The sequence below is a fragment of the Rutilus rutilus genome (genome assembly GCF_951802725.1).
Source record: "Rutilus rutilus genome assembly, chromosome: 13".
Classification (NCBI taxonomy): Eukaryota; Metazoa; Chordata; class Actinopteri; order Cypriniformes; family Leuciscidae; genus Rutilus; species Rutilus rutilus.
In genome coordinates, this window is record NC_140218.1 from 9,590,668 (window position 1) to 9,608,801 (window position 18,134).

The 18,134-nt window shown below is 43.7% G+C and overlaps 2 protein-coding genes across 3 annotated transcripts; one reads left to right on the forward strand and one right to left on the reverse strand.

Annotated features, from left to right (window-relative positions):
* Positions 1–315: 315 nt before the first annotated feature.
* LOC311302117 (CD48 antigen-like) lies at positions 316–5,090 on the reverse strand. Of its 2 annotated transcripts, XM_084427741.1 has the most exons (6): positions 4,947–5,050; positions 3,714–3,753; positions 3,240–3,566; positions 1,458–1,517; positions 682–924; positions 337–557 (listed from the first exon to the last, which is right to left on the reverse strand). In XM_084427741.1, coding segments are annotated over exons 2-6 (771 nt in total). In that variant the 5' UTR covers positions 3,715–3,753; positions 4,947–5,050; the 3' UTR covers positions 337–417. The 2 variants fall into 2 exon arrangements, with proteins under 2 accessions (XP_084283866.1, XP_084283867.1); XM_084427740.1 differs by lacking the exon at positions 3,714–3,753 and having other exon boundaries at positions 316–557; positions 4,947–5,090.
* A 2,686-nt stretch (positions 5,091–7,776) lies between these two features.
* On the forward strand, positions 7,777–8,979 carry LOC311302377 (general transcription factor II-I repeat domain-containing protein 2-like; the record flags this gene model as incomplete). Its single annotated transcript, XM_084428194.1, has 1 exon — positions 7,777–8,979. The coding sequence occupies one exon, from the start codon at positions 7,777–7,779 to the stop codon at positions 8,977–8,979; it is 1,203 nt and encodes a 400-aa protein (XP_084284320.1).
* Between the last annotated feature and the right edge of the window lie 9,155 nt (positions 8,980–18,134).

Consider the following 18,134-nt stretch of genomic DNA (forward strand, 5'->3'; position numbering starts at 1 on the left):
TAAAACATTTCTGTGCATATTTTCTATAATAAGAAGTGGTATGTATAATGTGAATATGGGGACTAGTTACCAGTTAAACACTGGTTAACCACTGGGTTAAGGACTATTTATACTTGATATGACTGTTCAATGTATGTATTCATACAGGTTGTCAGTATGTATTAATGTATTCAGGTCGTTTCATTGATATTTATTCCAATTAAATTAAATATTTTACCAGTTAATTTAACTGTTACCACATTATGTACATTTAGATTTTTGTACAGTGTATTGCACATATATTCATCAGACCATAAAAGAATGAGCCTCTTTGTTATAATAGAAATCCAATTTTTTCAGAGTATTCTCGATAGAAACTGGTTCTTTTTATTGGTGAGAAAGAAGGCAATTACACAAAATTTCACAAAAGTATCACAATCACACAGAAGCAGCAGCTCTTCTCTGAACTGAGAAGATCCTCACATGATCAACCAGAAATACAACAGTGGCAATTGCCACCAGACCAGACAGAACCAGTCGAATCAGAGCCTCAGTGCCGCCACAATGATCCAGACAATCTGAAACAGAAGAGACTTATTCATAAACATCTTCTGTCTCATTAAAAGTCTGTGTCGGTGGAGACACAGAAGCTGCACAGGGGTCACTGTGGCAGGAAGAGATCTCTATGTTAACTTCTCGTACCTTCATGTCGTGTGCAGATCTCTTTCATGTGAAGCCGGACGCTCTTATTGCTCACTGGATTTGCAGTCATGCAGCTGTAGATCTCTGAATCTTTATAATGAAGCTCTAATGGTAAACTGAGGATGATGCTGAGATCAGGATGGCTGGTCTGGTTCATCATTTCACTCCCTTTATACCATGAGATGGACACGTCTCGATCATTTCTCACAGAGCAGAGCACAGAGCAGATTTCCTCTGATGCTCCTGAAACACATGAAAGACTGATTCTCCAGAGCGCTTACATTCCTAGTACTGTCATAATTTACAAAAACAGTCCAACAAACTACATAAAATCAAAAGTACTCAAAGGGGTGTCATTTTTTATGTATTTTTGCTAAAGTTCTGGAAGCAAACTATGGAAAAACATTTCTGCCATGGAATAAAAATGTGATTTTTCTTGCAATTTCAAGTTTATATCTAGAAATTCTGTTCTTTTTTTCTGAATTTTTAGACACCTTGCACATGCAGAATTCTGAGAAAAAAGTCAGAATTGTGAGATAAAGAAAAGTCAGAATTGTGAGATATAAACTCTGAAAACAAAAAGAATTGCGAGATCAGATGAAAGAAAAAAAGTCCGAATTTCTATGGCCTAACTTGCAATTAGATATTAACGTGCAATGAGATTGGGATTGTGAGAAAAATGTCAGAATTGTGAGATAAGAAGTCACAATTATTATTTTATATAGGCTATATTTTTTTCGTGGCAGTAAATTGTATAATAAATCATAAAGACTTGCCTGTAGATGTGTGTACAGTAACTGCTGAGCTGCTCCTGATGGCAGGAACAGAGACAGGTGCTTTAGGACGAGAAGAAACATGTACTTCACCTTTAAAAGGACAATATTGGTGTGACACAATCACCATTGTCCCATATCTAATCAATTATTATCTTAAAGCTGCAATCCGTAATTTATTTTGTTGTTAAAAATGATCTAAAATCAATTACTGAGGAAGTACACAATCAGTGTTCAAAACTATCTCCTTATCTAAGCCCGATTCACAACGCAAGTTATGAATATAACTATGCATCTGTGAGACCGAAGGATGACCGTCACTACGGTCTAAATAGAATGAAACCCCTTTTCCGGCTTCTCCCGAGACATTATGAAAACAAAGTCATGCCCATGACCCCAGAGGCGGAGCTTCCCACACTCTAAAAGCGGGATGCACTTCCGGGTCGTCCTCTTACCCTGAACCCCTTAGTGTTTCGATCGACAAGGATAGTGACAGTCATCCTTCGGTCTCACAGATCCATAGTTATATTCATAACTTACGATCTGTTTTGACCTCACTCTGACCCTTACTACGGTCTAAATAGGATTTAGGACTCATACCAAAAGGGTCGTGAGGAACAGAAGAATTTGGATTATCTGAATCTCGCTGGCCAACAGACATCAGAACTGCAGTTCTCACAGGTGTTGCACAGGTGACATCAATTCTATGAAATCATCAGCTTACTGGTGGAGAGGAGAGAGTAATGAAGCCAATCAGTCAATATGGGGATGATTAGGAGGCCATGATGATGGACAGAGGCGAATGGGAAAATTTGGCCAGGATACCTGGGTTAAACCCCTACTCTTTTTCCGAAGGACATCCTGGTATTTTTAATGACCACAGAGAGTCAGGACCTCGGTTTAACGTCTCATCCGAAGGACAAGGGTAATTAAATGCAAACTTGAAAAAATGACCCTCACTAGTACGCACCTGTAACACTTAGGTGATGAACTGAATGGTGGATTATTCGTTTTAATTCAGCTTTCCTGTACCTGGTCTCTGAGGCGAGAAAGGTAAAGACGATCCGGACTTTCATCCTGCTTTTATAGTGCAGGAAGCTATGCCATTTTGCCATTTTGATGAATGGCATTCATCATCGTTGACAACTGGGGAATCACCAGTAGCCTATAGTCAAAAGTAAAAGACTTCGGACTGCGGAGAGCCTACAGCTAAAAAGGGAAAGCGACCGGGCCTGTGCGAAAACAGGAATAAATCTGGCAGGGCTTTTGAAAGGTGGCGTGAACTCTGTGATTTAAAAGGGTTGAAACCGGATGCAGAGATGGCTTTTTTTCTGCTATAAAGGTAAGACATTTCAGTGGTTCATTGGGTGATTATTAGGAAGCCTAACAGTAGCACACTTTGCTTAATCAATACATGGAATTTACGTTATTGAGCTTTTTCTCTCACTTTGCTATGGTCATGGGGGTAGATTTCAGTTATTTTGTGCTAGCTATGAGAGAGAGAGAGCAATTCACCTCGACTCCAAGAAAAGCATATCGGTAAAGTGAACTTATTTCAGTGAAACCTCTTATTTTGGATATACTTCCAATACCTATAGTAGCTGTAATTCTGATGTACAGTGAAGATCCACACTGGTGTTGACAGACAACCCACACAAACACCTCAAAACATTAAAGATAACTCCACAAATAACTGCAGTTTCAGGTTTCAAACAGAGATGGCGACAAAGATAGATCCTATATTATTAAAGCGATTTTTCTACAGTGGCTGCAGCTGCAACTCACCATAAACATCAACTTTGTATCTCCATCCTGAGATGTGTGTATTGATAATGATTAATGCTTCATACAGTCCAGATTCATTAGTCCTGATGTCTGAGATGGTTAAAATGCCTGTGTCTCGGTCTAGCTGTACTCTGCCAGTGAGTCTCTTGTCGTAATGTGTGTATATTTTCCCTTGATGCATCTGTGCAATACGAGTACTTTGTCTGCCGCTTTCAAACGTCCACAGTATCTGAACGTCTCCGTTTAGATCATGAAGTCCCGGATGCAGATTGAGGAAACCTCCCTCCTTCACTTGAACTGTTTCAGTGGCATCAATCTCTCCACCCACTGAAACAATATGAAAACTTGTTAAATATACAGGTAAACAAATTATTAATATGATATTGACAATTTTGGTTCCTGTTGATTTTCAATGGTTACAGCCAATAGTTCACCACATTAAACACACTGTGGTCGACACAAACCAAACAAAACTGATTTAATGTAGTCTGGGTCATTTCTATTTTTGCATTCACTGTAAATAAAGCAATAACAAATAACCAATCTTAGGACCTTTTGAATCTGCATAAAGCATATTAGGACCAACAATTCACGGTTGTCAGAACAATTTCATATTGAGAAGTATTATGGATTTGTTGCAATCTCCAAAAATACATTACAGCATGCATAAATTATGTCATTGCTATAATAGGATTATTGTTTGCATCTGACTTTGTTAATACTGTTGTTGATTTTGTCATCACTATTAGATTACTGTGATGTGGTGATGCGAGGAACTTGTTTTATTTCTTTACATTTACATACTTTTATTTTTTATATGTTGATTGTCACTGTAATCTTGTGAAGTGTTGTGGTTTATGTGCAACCAGAGATGCACAGATTCAAGCTGAATATCTCTAAGCTCTTGTGCACAAGTTGGGTTAAAGTGTCGCAGATTGGCTAAAACAGAAGGGGTGCTTGAACAACAAACAACTGATGAACTATGCTATGATTTTTAATAAATGATAAGTTCTTTGATGACTTTTTCATGCATGTTTGTATTGCAACTCTAGCGGGTCTGTGGTTTGACATGATCTAAGGAGGGATAAAGGAAGTCGTTCTTCTTGTGGTTTCAGACAGTGTTGCATATAAATGACTTGACCAGAAGTTGTTTCTGTTCTGTGAAAAGTGAAACCAACAAATAGAGATAAAAATGTGGCACATTTTAGTTTAAACAATGCTACAGTTTTGCACGGAATTACGAAAATCTTATTTAAAAAACCAGAAGTTGCAGGAAATGGTTATATCACTCTCTCTGTTAAGGTGACATAATGTGTGTAATGTTAAGTAAATGTTTCATTTTTCTTTTTCTTTCCTGATCTATGAACATCAGGATAATGATTTCAATGACAAATTTGACTATAAAACATTGACTAAAACAGTCAGAACAATTATTTACTGTGCATATTGATTAGATTTATTATAAATTGTGTAAATTTACTGACGATGAAGCATTAATTTATGCTGCTTATTGACATGTTCTCCTGCATTTTAACACAGAAGTTCATGGTTATGCAAATCAAGCTGGATGTTTGATTCTTCATGATTTTTCTTATAGCAGTAAAACTGAGTTTCCAGACAAAAGTTTAGAGCTTTTAAAATGAGGACAATTAAAGACAATTCAACCTACTTAACATTAGGAGGCAATTAAAAATGTGTGTATCTTACCCTCCGCACAGATGAAACATAAGATGAAAGCCCACATACTGATGAATGTTTGTGATGTGTTGTTCTTGTTCTCTCGATACTGCGCCTGCAGCTCAACTGAGCAGGATGGACACCTGCAATCAAATCACTTATATTGGTCCCACCGAAAGATGGCAGTGCGCGAGGGCTGAAAACTGGCTCTCAACAACTTTTATTGTTTTCACCTGAGAGTAAAATGCATAAACAAGGCGGTTTAACTCACATAGCAGACAGACAGATGTACATGATTAGCTTTTTCTTTTTTTAGCAGCAATTAATGGTAATGTGTTAGTTATTTTTGTATTCCTTTTGCCTTCTAACAATTATGTCTGAGGGTAAAGACAGACTGTTTAGGAAAAAATGTATGTTTAAATTAATAGAGAAAACTAGGCTACTAGGCCTTTAATATATTAACTTTAGAAGCATTTGTTAGCCTAGTATTTCTTTTTGTTCTGGACTGTTTTCCTTTTGTTTGTTTTTTCTATCATTTCTTAATTTTAAAACCGTATGTAATAAATAAAAATAAATAAATAAATCTTTATGTATAGCTCTTCAAATCGAACTAAATTCATATGGATTTTTAAAGAAAAGAATTCATGATGCTGCATATATGTTGAGCTATTTAAAAAAAATAATAAAAAAAAAAAACATTTGCTGAACTCTGTTTTTTAACAATTTTTTTATATTTTGGATGATAATTAACTGGATAGCTGATTTACCGTTAAAAGTAGAAGGGGCGGGAACAGTGCGCGACCAGAGGAAGAAAAAAAAAGTGCGCGAAGACGTGAGGAGACGTGAGGTGACGTGAGACTGAGAGCCGTTTTTCAGCTAAAACACCTCATTGAAGCTTGAAGGATTGGCGTCTTGGATATCTAGATCGCGACTGGATTTTATCGTTGGTTTGTGAGTACTCTTGACTAATTAAAACACACGAGCGCCGCCAAAGCATACTAAATGATGTAGTCTATTGAAAGACATATGGGCGGTGCTAGTGTGGGCCGATTGGTTTTTAAATTATGACCCCTCATGTGTTTTTCACAAAGTTTTCATGAGAGGGCATGTTTGTCACATCGAAAATAAGTCAGTGCTGCAGTCTACTCTATGAATAAGATGTAATCTTGCGTATAAACCGCACATTGTAGCTTATTAGCTTTCGTTCTGTAGACAACTCTGAAGTAGACTAGTTTTTTTTGTCTACGTTTATGTTGAAGCTCAGATCATACAAGTACTTTTTACAGACATAACTAATAACAATGTGCAATATAGGCCTACATTAGCGAAAGACTGACCACATGCAAGTTTTTTTGTTGCACGATTTGTTTTATTAAGACACGATGCATTACGTTCGTAAACTGGTAAATAAATCAATCATTTTCCAAGATAGCCTAATTACAAGAAAGGCAGATCTGTCTTCTATTTCCTTCGTTTCCTCCTCTGTACTCTACCTGTGCATGACATTTGTCAAGCTATGCAAAAAGAGAATAATAGACAAGATCAAGGATAAGCACACTTTTTATTGACACAGCTGTCATGGTATAGACCACAATCAATAAAACATACAAGTGCACCAGACTAAATGACTGGAAACTATGTAAATTGTGCAGAAACCTGTTGGTTGTTTAAAGGGGTCTACTTCATGTGGTGCATATTCTAAACTCAGTCCATCAGTGTCAGAACCAAATTGCAGGGTGTTTTTATTTGACATTTGGTTGATGTGAAAGCAAACTAAATTATTTGCTTATGAATTTCTGATGTACTTTTAGTACATAATGTTTTTTTTTATCTCTCTCTCTCTCTCTCTCTCTACTAATATATTAGCACTGTCAATCGATTAAAAAAATTAACTAGCCTAATTAATCACACAATTTTTCTGTAATTAATACAATAAAACATCTGAGCTTTTTATATATATATTTTTTGTATTAATTTCACATTTACTCTCCAAATTAATGTTGAATCAACTTAAAGACAGCATATTTTAAATATTTGTTGTAATGACATTTTTAGAGTAAAGGCCAGTATACTAATGCTGTTACTGATGTCTTGATAAATGATTTTGGTTTTTAAACATTAATAATGGATATTCAGTATTACAGTATAATTGAAAGCTATCGATTCCAACATTTAGTAGGCTTTAAAAAATAACTTTTAATTTAAGTGAACTTTAAACAATCTTCACATAAACCCATTATAATAAATGTCATATTTACCTTTGGCCTTCCTGTCTGGCAGAAAGTGAATAGCTATCATACTTTACAGCAGGGGTCACCAAACTAAGGCCCGCGGGCCGACTCAGGCCCGCCACCCCCCTTTGACTGGCCCCCCAGCCCCTCTGCCCCCCGCTACTTGAACCGGCCCAATGAGGCAATCCCCAAAAGTCGTCATGGCCTATTTTTTTAAATTGCTTTTTGTAAAATAATAACATGTCTGCATCTGGTATTTTGTTGATTTTTTCAGTTAAAAATGTTAGAATTTTTAGAATTTTCGTCACCCGACATGCTCGAGATCAAGCAGTGACAGACAACGCGCGCGCGCGCGCGCGCACACAGAACTGTCAGATCAGCTAACGGTCAGTGTTCAGGACAGCAAAATGGTTAGCGTTAAACGAAAAGTTGATAGAGAGTGCAGAATTTTCAAAGAACAGTGGACCAACGAGTATTTTTTTGTGCAGTGTAAGGACCGTGCCGTTTGTATTATTTGTAAAGAAAGTGTGGCGGTTTTCAAAGAATATAATCTGCGTCGTCACCACGAAACCCGCCACAAAGAGTATGCTAGCTTGCGAGGGCAAGCAAGAGAAGACAGGATTCGGAGGATGAAAGGCGGACTGGCTGCACAACAGAATTTATTCCTTCGCCAAACTCAGGTCAACCAGGCTGCTGTCCGAGCTAGCTATAAGGTAGCTCACCTACTAGCTACCCATGGAAAGCCGTTTACTGATGGGGACTTTGTTAAAGAATGCATACTTGCTGTGGCCGAGGAGGTGTGTCCCGACAAGAAGGATGCGCTCAACGCGGTGAGTCTTTCCGCAACTACTATGACCAGGCGGATCGAAGATTTGGGGGACAACGTGTATGACCAGCTGAATGAGAAAGCGTCAGAATTTGAGTTTTTTGCTTTGGCCATGGATGAGAGTAATGACGTGCAGGACACAGCACAACTGCTCATTTTTATCCGTGGAGTTAGCGCAAGCTTTGAAGTGTCTGAGGAGCTGGCAGCTCTAAAAAGTCTCACAGGTACTACTACAGGAGAGGATATTTTTGTCCAAGTGTGCAAAACAATGGAACAGTTGAATCTAAACTGGTCTAAATTGGCCAGCATCACTACGGATGGCGCACCTAGTATGGTTGGCACAACGAGGGGGCTAGTAGGGCGCTTGAACAGCGAATTCGAGGAACGAGGTCTCACCCCCCCACTACAAGTCCACTGTCTGATTCACCAGCAAGCACTATGCTGCAAAGTTCTGAAGTGGGCGAATGTCATGAAGGTGGTTGTGCACTGTGTCAACTACATCCGAAAACATGGGCTGAAACACAGACAGTTCCAGGCCTTTCTCTCCGAGCTTGAGTCTGCCTACGGTGATGTGCTGTACTACACAGAAGTTCGATGGTTAAGCCGAGGCAGAGTGTTGCGCCGTTTCTATGACCTGCTACCCGAAATCAACACCTTCCTGCAGTCTAAAGGTGAAACAGTACGAGAGCTGACCGAGCCAGAATGGAAATGGGACCTCGCGTTTTTAACTGATGTGACTGAAATGTTGAACCACCTTAACGTCCAGCTCCAAGGCAAAGGGAAGCTAATCAGTGACATGTATTCCCACATCAAAGCGTTCGAGGTCAAACTAGTGCTGCTTGTGCGACAGGTCCAACAGCTGGACTTCACGCATCTCCCTGCCACCCAAAGCTACAGCGCTGAGAAACCAGCTGTCCCGTTCCCAGTCGAAAAGTGCAAGGATGCACTGGAAATGCTGCAGGGAGAGTTCAGTGCGCGGTTCCGTGAGCTTCATGTCAACGGTTAAGGAATACGCTTGTTCCAGAACCCCTTTGCTGCCGACATAAATGATGCCCCTCCCTCTCTTCAGTTTGAACTAGCTGAGTTGCAGAATTGCGATATCCTTAAAGACGCGTTCAAACCTGATAGTCTCATTGAGTTCTATGCTGCGCTCCCAGAGGAAACCTACCCACACATCAAACAGCATGCAATGAAGATGTCCACAGTTTTTGGCAGCACCTACATCTGTGAGCAAACCTTTTCTCGCATGAAGCAAACCAAGAATCCAACAAGGAACAGACTCACAGATAAACACTTGCATCAGACCTTGAGACTGGCTACCACTAGCCTGCAACCAGACATTGAACTTCTCACCAGCCAGAAGCAAGCACACAGTTCACACTGATATGGTAAGCACACTGATTTAACAATTATTGATTTTAATTGCTATAAATATGAAATAAGCAAGGCAAGGCAAGTTTATTTATATAGCACATTTCATACACAATGGCAATTCAAAGTAGAAGAAATTAAAATAATAAAAAGAAATAAGAATAATTAAAACAAATTAAAATAAAATATTAAGGCTCTTTTAATTTGCTACATATTTTGTACAATTATGTCACAGAGAAAAGCAGACAGCAGCACGTCTTGCCATTTACTGAATTTATGGTGCTTCTTGTGTTAAATCTGTCATCCCTCCATGCCAGGGCTCCAGAAGGCACCCTGAAGTGAGGAGAGGAGATTGCTGTTGATGACCCCATTCCAAAGACAGCACAATTCATCAAAGTACAAATCCAGCTCACCTACATATACCACTGATTTTGATTCCCATAATTCTGTATTATTGTTGTGCTTTAGTTTTGAGCCTACTGCTCATTTCATTTTCACCTTGACCTAAAAAATGTTTACTGAACATGCTCACCTGGATAGGCAAAAGAGCTGTCTAGTTGTTCTATTACTCATGTTATTACTCATGTTATTATAATTTCAATGTTTATTTATTTATTTTATAGGCCTATTTATTTTACATTTATTAAGTGCTGCACATAATTATTATTAATATTAGTATTAATATCAACAGGCCTAAATATAATTTATAATTTTTCACTCACCTTTGCCAGTGTCAATCGCCTCAACTAGGCAGATGTTTCTTTCTTCTTTCAGCTTTGATGTTATTTTTATTAGAAAATAAATAAATGGAATATCTGTGGTATTTCAAATGAAAACAAAGTGTGAAGACTCGATTACTACTTTTGCAAACCACTAGTAAAGATACAAATATGTGCCAGGAATCAAGTGTTGATATAGTAGTGTGGATATAGTAGTGGGGATGGCTGTGCCAGGCTAGTAATCTCTACTACACAATGAGGCCTGCTGGTGGTCATTTTGGTCTGGGTCATACAATTCTATGTTATATAGCTGACCCGGCCCCCCATCACAGTCAGGAACGATAATGTGGCCCCCAGAGAAAAAAGTTTGGTGACCCCTGCTTTACAGTCTTAACTGCATACATTTTAAATTAAATATAGATTATTCCTTATTAAAGCTACAATTTTCTCTGTTACCTTTGTACTTTGATTTACTAATGACATACATCACAGCTTATTAGGTTGCTGTGACTTTAAGATTTGCTGCTACTGCACATGAAGCAGATCCGACTCGCATCTCATTTTCAATCTCTTTAAGGACTTTTGCAAAAATGAAATCTTTTTTGTCTGCTGCTGATCTTGAGACAGTGATTCATGCATTCATTTCCTCCCGCTTTGATTATTGTAATGCAGTTTATTTGGGAGCAAGTCAATCTCTTATTTCTAAGTTGCAATGGTCCAGAATGCGGCTGCAAGGCTCCCCATGAACAGTAGGAAAAGGGAGCATATAATCCCAGTTTTGGGATACGGTTATATATAGGATTCATTATAATGTGTTACTCTGCGTTTATAAAGCTGTCCATGGCCTGGCTCCAGAATATATTATTAACTTAATTCACATGAATTCATGCAGACCTTAACGATCACTTAATTGTTTACTTCTCGCAATTCCTAAAACTCGCTTGAAAACTAAAGGGGATCGGGCTTTTTCTGTTGCCAGCCCAAGACTGTGGAATACCCTTCCACCTGACATCAGGGGTGCTTCTCATTTCTTATTTGTGCATCCTCGTTACCGTTCCTCGCGTCTCAGCTCCACCCCCTGTAGGATGCGAGGGAAGGCTGCAAGGAAAGAAAAGGAGGACGGAGGGATTGAAGGAAAGCTTTTTTATACATTGGAATACTTGATCACTCGAGCGTCACTTCACAGCGTCATCAGCAGCGCTCAAAGGATCTGCCCTTATGTTGTTTTAGTTTGGTTATTAAATTCATAATAAATAATATTAAAGCAAGATACCCCGTTGAAATATGTGAGATGTGTGGTTTATATAAACTGCAAAGGTAAAGTATAAATTAAAATGATTGTGACCGATGATAAGGGGGAGGAGAATTTATACATGTGTCACGTTTAGTCGATAAAACTCTTCCGCAAAGGACACACCTGTGTTTCCTCACTTATGGCTCCTCAGGAAGCCTCCTCGCTCCTCGATCCTTGACTCCTCACGGTACGATTAGAGAATTGAGATGTCCTTCAAGATGGCTGAGCTCGATCGGTTTCCGGGTCATAGGATGGAGGACGGAGAAGCGAGGAAACGAGGAGGGATATTGAGAAGCACCCCAGAACCCCATTTGTTTTCTATGGCTTTAAATTCTTGAAATCTTGGCAGTTGTTGTCACATGTCTGTCTTGTCTTGTTCTGCACTTGGGTGTTTGTTATGTTGTGCCATGTGCTTGTGTCATTGTTAGCCCCGCCCTACTTGTTATCTGATTATTGTTTGAGTTCTCCCACCTGTTCCCCCTGATTAGTTTCCCTTTATTAGTTCCCTCTTGTTTGCAGTCTGTGTGGATCGTTGTCTCTGTTTTCCCCTGTGTTATGTTTTGAGTATTTGCCTGCCTTGTTTTTCCCCCACGAGGGAGTTTTGGTTTTTGGTCTGTTTTGTTGTTTATTCATTAAAATTCCTTTCTGCACTTGAATCCTCGCCTCACCTTTTGACTTCCCGTGACAGAACGATCCACCTAGAATGAGGATTCAGCAAAGGGATTCCTGCCCTCACCTGGAGCGAATCATGAAACTCAGCGGGTTGGTTTCCCTCCGACAGCAGGGGACCAGGGTGAAGGATTTCGCCCGGAAATTCAGCGCGGCTGCAGAGGGACTCGGGCTTGGGGATATAGTCCTCAAAGATGTATTTAATATTTGTTTGGATGTTCCCTTGCCTCAGTGGGAGATGAAGGGGCTGGAAATTTTAGACTTCCCGGGTTTCGCTAAGTATCTCCACCATCGTGCTCGGTGGGATACATCGGACCCGCCTGCATCCCCGCTGCCCAGCCCAGAGAATGCATCGCCGCTGCCCAGCCCAGAGAATGCATCGCCGCTGCCCAGCCCAGAGAATGCATCGCCGCTGCCCAGCCCAGAGAATGCATCGCCGCTGCCCAGCCCAGAGAATGCATCGCCGCTGCCCAGCCCAGAGAATGCATCGCCGCTGCCCAGCCCAGAGAATGCATCGCCGCTGCCCAGCCCAGAGAATGCATCGCCGCTGCCCAGCCCAGAGAATGCATCGCCGCTGCCCAGCCCAGAGAATGCATCGCCGCTGCCCAGCCCAGAGAATGCATCGCCGCTGCCCAGCCCAGAGAATGCATCGCCGCTGCCCAGCCCAGAGAATGCATCGCCGCTGCCCAGCCCAGAGAATGCATCGCCGCTGCCCAGCCCAGAGAATGCATCGCCGCTGCCCAGCCCAGAGAATGCATCGCCGCTGCCCAGCCCAGAGAATGCATCGCCGCTGCCCAGCCCAGAGAACGCATCGCTGCTGCCCAGCCCAGAGTTCCATCCACCATTAACTCCGTCCAGACCTGAACCTGCACCTCACCATCGAAGACGGCGGAGGAAGAGGAAGACCTCCGGCCTCCCCAATATCCCGGAGGATTCCGTTGCGGAGGAGCCAGAGACGGTTCACGTCACGTCTGCCCAGCCAGAGACTGTTCATGTCAAGTCTGCCGAGCCGGTGTCTTCGGACAGGATGGCCGCCGCCGAGGGTGTTCCCGTCACATCTGCTGAGCCTGTGTCTTCGGACAAGATGGCCACCGCTGAACCTGTTCACGTTACGCCTGTCGAGCCTGTGTCTTCGGACAAGATGGTCGCCGCCGAGAGTGTTCCCGTCACGTCTGCCAAGCCTGTGTCTTCGGACAAGATGGCCACCACTGAACCTGTTCACGTTACGCCTGTCGAGCCTGGGTCTTCGGACAAGATGGTCGCCGCCGAGAGTGTTCCCGTCACGTCTGCTGAGCCTGTGTCTTCGGACAAGATGGCCACCACTGAACCTGTTCACGTTACGCCTGTAGAGCCTGTGTCTTCGGACAAGAAGGTCACTACCAAGACTGGGTCTTCGGACAAGATGGCCGCCGTCGAGCCTGTGTCTGGGCCGGTGGTGTCTGTTCCTGAGCCTGAGCCCTCAGTGACCGCGACACTGGCCATTATGGCCACAGCCATGTGGTGTGTGTGGGCTACACACACACTTGAGCCGGTGGTGTCTGTTCCTGAGCCGGTGGTGTCTGTTCCTGAGCCGGTGGTGTCTGTTCCTGAGCCGGTGGTGTCTGTTCCTGAGCCGGTGATGTCTGTTCCTGTTCCTGAGCCGGAGCCAGTGTCTGTCCCTGAGCCGGAGCACGCGTCTGTCCCTGAGCCGGAGCACGCGTCTGTCCCTGAGCCGGAGCACGCGTCTGTCCCTGAGCCGGAGCACGCGTCTGTCCCTGAGCCGGAGCACGCGTCTGTCCCTGAGCCGGAGCACGCGTCTGTCCCTGAGCCGGAGCACGCGTCTGTCCCTGAGCCGGTGGGGTTTGTTCCAGTTCCTGCGCCGTGGTCGCCCGAGGGGTCTTCTCCGCCCTGGCCGCCCGAGGGGTCTTCTCCGCCCTGGCCGCCCGAGGGGTCTTCACCGCCCTGGCCGCCCGAGGGGTCTTCACCGCCGTGGCCGCCCGAGGGGTCTTCACCACCGTGGCCGCCCGAGGGGTCTTCTCCGCCCTGGCCGCCCGAGGGAAAGTCTCCGCCCTGGCCACCCGAAGGAGAGTCTCCGATCTGGCCGTCCGAGGGAAAGTCTCCGCCCTGGCCGCCCGAGGGAAAGTCTCCGCCCTGGCCGCCCGAGGGAAAGTCTCCGCCCTGGCCACCCGAGGGAAAGTCTCCGCCCTGGCCGCCCGATGGACAATCTGCTCCACCCTGGCCGCCTGATGGACTGTTTGTCTCTTCCGTCCCGCCCTGTTCTGTTCCTCCCGTCCCGCCCTGGTCTGTTCCTCCCGTCCCGCCCTGGTTGGTTCCTCCAGTCCCGCCCTGTTCTGTCCCTCCCGTCCCGCCCTGGCCTGTCCCTCCGTCCCGCCCTGGTCTGTCCCCCCCGTTCTAGTGGAGTGTCTGGAAGCCACTCCTTATGGAGGGGGTTATGTCACATGTCTGTCTTGTCTTGTTCTGCACTTGGGTGTTTGTTATGTTGTGCCATGTGCTTGTGTCATTGTTAGCCCCGCCCTACTTGTTATCTGATTATTGTTTGAGTTCTCCCACCTGTTCCCCCTGATTAGTTTCCCTTTATTAGTTCCCTCTTGTTTGCAGTCTGTGTGGATCGTTGTCTCTGTTTTCCCCTGTGTTATGTTTTGAGTATTTGCCTGCCTTGTTTTTCCCCCACGAGGGAGTTTTGGTTTTTGGTCTGTTTTGTTGTTTATTCATTAAAATTCCTTTCTGCACTTGAATCCTCGCCTCACCTTTTGACTTCCCGTGACAGTTGTATTTTGTTTTATGTGTATGTTAGTTCTTTCCCTTTGCTACTTTTTGTTATTTTTGTTTGTTTGTTTTTGTTACTGTTGACTGTTGTCTTGTGTTCTGTTTTATTATGATTTGCTATTATCTGTAGACTGCTTTTAACTGTACAGCCCTTTGGTCTACTTTGTAGTGGATAGGGCTCAATAAATAAACTAGACTTGAGACATGACCTGTACACACAAGCATTATCCTGCATTTATCATCAGTGTGTGAAGGGGTTTGGACTATGAATGTTATGGATGGGTTGTACTTTTTGCACATGAAAGTGGCTGAACCATATTTATTTGCTTTTGTGTTATCTCGCTAATATTGTGAGTTGTTACTAAATAAATATAATATATATATAAAGCTTAGCAACTAAACTGTTTATTATAGGCTATTATATTTCTCTGCATATGTCTTTGTTTTTTAAGTAATTTAACTCGCTGTTTCACTATTAACCAAGTAGAGAGATGCTGCACATAGGTAATTCACACATCCACAATCTCTGCCTGTGAGATGAATGGGATGGTTTTGCTTATTTATTTACTCATTCATTTCATTATTTATACAAAGTCTGTGGTGCCTGCATATACAGCATGCGGGCACCACAGACTTTGTATAAATAATGAAATGAAATGAGTAAATAAGCAAATAAGCAATACCTTAATCATGTCATGTTTATACAAGAATATTTATTTACACACTGACTGATGCTGCTCATAGGTGGCATGCACAACAATAATTGCACAATGTTAAAAGCATGAAGAGTGTACCTTAAATAATTAAATTAATAAACAGGAAGTCATTACAGGGTAGTGCAGATTAATAGGGGGCATAAATGACACCACTAAAAATACCACCAGAATTAGAGAAATATTTAGGTAGAATTGCTGGAAATTGTTCCAATTTTTTTGGAAATTATAAATTATTATAATTAGATATCTTTGCAACAAACACATAATAGACAAGCATTATTTCTGGCGTCTGTAGGCCAAATATCATTGCATGTCCTTTGCTTTGTATAATAATAATAATGTATACAGGTACATTTGAATTATTAGACAATGTCGAAATAAAGTGAACCGGCAGAATTTGCGTTCAAAGGCATGTAAAGGGACCTGTAGTGTATGTACTGTGGGTTGTATGTAAACTCAGGAATAAGCACTGTTTTGCCACTCTAGAGATTAACTCTGGGTTAGTTTTTGGTTGGCCAGTTCATTTCCAAAAAACGTCTCGGTTACGGATGTAACCCTCGTTCCCTGAGTGGGAACGGAGACGTTACGTCGGATGACGACGATTGGGGTTTCGCTTAGAAGCCTATCACCTTCGAGTATATAAAACGAGCCAATGGCAATGAAATGCCATGGGTCTGCGGAATTTGCATAGCGTAACTCCGCCCGCCGCAGGGGGTATATAAGGAAGTACGCTGCACAATGCAGACATGCCTTCGCTGAGGAGCCGAGACTGGCCCCAGGCGTTTTTCAGCGGTACAGCGGAAGTGGCAGGAAGACGTAACGTCTCCGTTCCCACTCAGGGAACGAGGGTTACATCCGTAACCGAGACGTTCCCTTTCGTGGTCACTCCGAGTTACGTCGGATGACGACGATTGGGGTTCCAGTCTAATCACGCCACCTCGGCTGTCTTCCAGTGCCCTGCGTAAGTCTGAGCTCCCTGTTGTGAGACTAGCACGAACGAAGGAGTCCTACTTAACACAGGGATACCAAGGTACACTGGGAAGCATATCTCCAGAGAGAAATATGCAATCATGCCCAGCCATTGATGGGGGGGACTTAGAATACACATATGACCCAGAGGGATGCATATGGAGAATCACTGGGGAGTCCAGCCGCAGGTGGAATTTTAAACCCCAGGGTTGGCAAGGTGGCTTGCCAAGGGAAAGACACACGCTCACAAGGAGACTTACAGTGGAATACACATGTGGGGGTCGCCCAGAGGGGGGACCATGCACATGGAGGCACCTAGTCAAGCGCAAAAGCTGCGTTATGGCAGATTGGCATAACTCAGGCGTTGACGTCACCAGTGCTGGAGGAAACTCAGAGCTTATCAGACTCACCTGAGAAGAAAATCGCACGTATCCCGTCCGTGGAGAGGAATGGCGAGCAAGCGAAGACACCTGAGCAGAATCTAGCACCGGCTGGTTGAAGCGAGTACATGAGAAGAAACTGGCTCTACGCGGAGATTATAGAATCTCGCGAATGTGTTGGGTGTCGCCCAGCCTGCAGCTCTACAAATGTCTGTTAGCGAGGCGCCATGCGCTAGAGCCCAAGAGGAAGCGACACTACGTGTGGAGTGGGCTTTCACACCAAGGGGGCACGGACGACCTTGCTGCTGGTATGCCAAAGCAATGGTATCCACTATCCAGTGAGATAACCTTTGCTTTGAGAGAGCCTTTCCCTTCAGCTTCCCACCATGACAGACAAAGAGCTGGTCTGAGGTCCTGAAACACCGCGTTCTGTCTACGTAAGCACGGAGGGCGCGTACTGGACAGAGCAGTGCCAAGGCTGGGTCTGCCTCCTCCAAGGGCAGCGCTTGCAGGTTCACTACCTGGTCTCGAAAGGGTGTGGTAGGAACCTTGGGCACATATCCAAGCCGGGGTCTCAGGATCACGTGAGAGTCAGCCGGCCCGAATTCCAGGCACGCTTCGTCAACCGAAAATGCCTGCAGGTCCCCTACCCTCTTGATGGAGGCCAATGCAACCAGGAGCGCTGTCTTCATTGACAGGAACTTAAGCTCCACTGATTGCAAAGGCTCAAAGGGAGCACTCTGCAGGGCAGTTAGAACCACTGAGAGGTCCCAAGAGGGAACGAGGGGAGGACGAGGAGGATTTAGTCTCCTCGCTCCCCTCAGGAACCTGACGATCAGGTCGTGCTTTCCCAGAGACTTACCTTCAACTGCTTCGTGATGTGCGGCAATGGCGGTAACATACACTTTCAGGGTGGAGGGAGACAGCCTTCGCTCCAACCCTTCTTGCAGGAAGGAAAGCACGACACTGATCGGGCATTTCGTGGGTTCTTGATGTTTAGAAGAACACCAGTTGACGAAGAGGTTCCACTTCAATGCATAGGCATGTCTCGTGGACGATGCTCTAGCGGAAGTGATGGTAGCCACCACCGCAGGTGGTAGGGTACTCAAACCTGCCTCGTCCCGTCCAGGAGCCACACGTGGAGGTTCCAAAGATCGGGACGAGGGTGCCATAAGGTGCCCCGTCCCTGAGAAAGGAGGTCCTTCCTCAGAGGAATTGGCCAGGGAGGTGCTGTCGCGAGGAGTACTAGTTCGGAGAACCAGGTCCGGTTGGGCCAA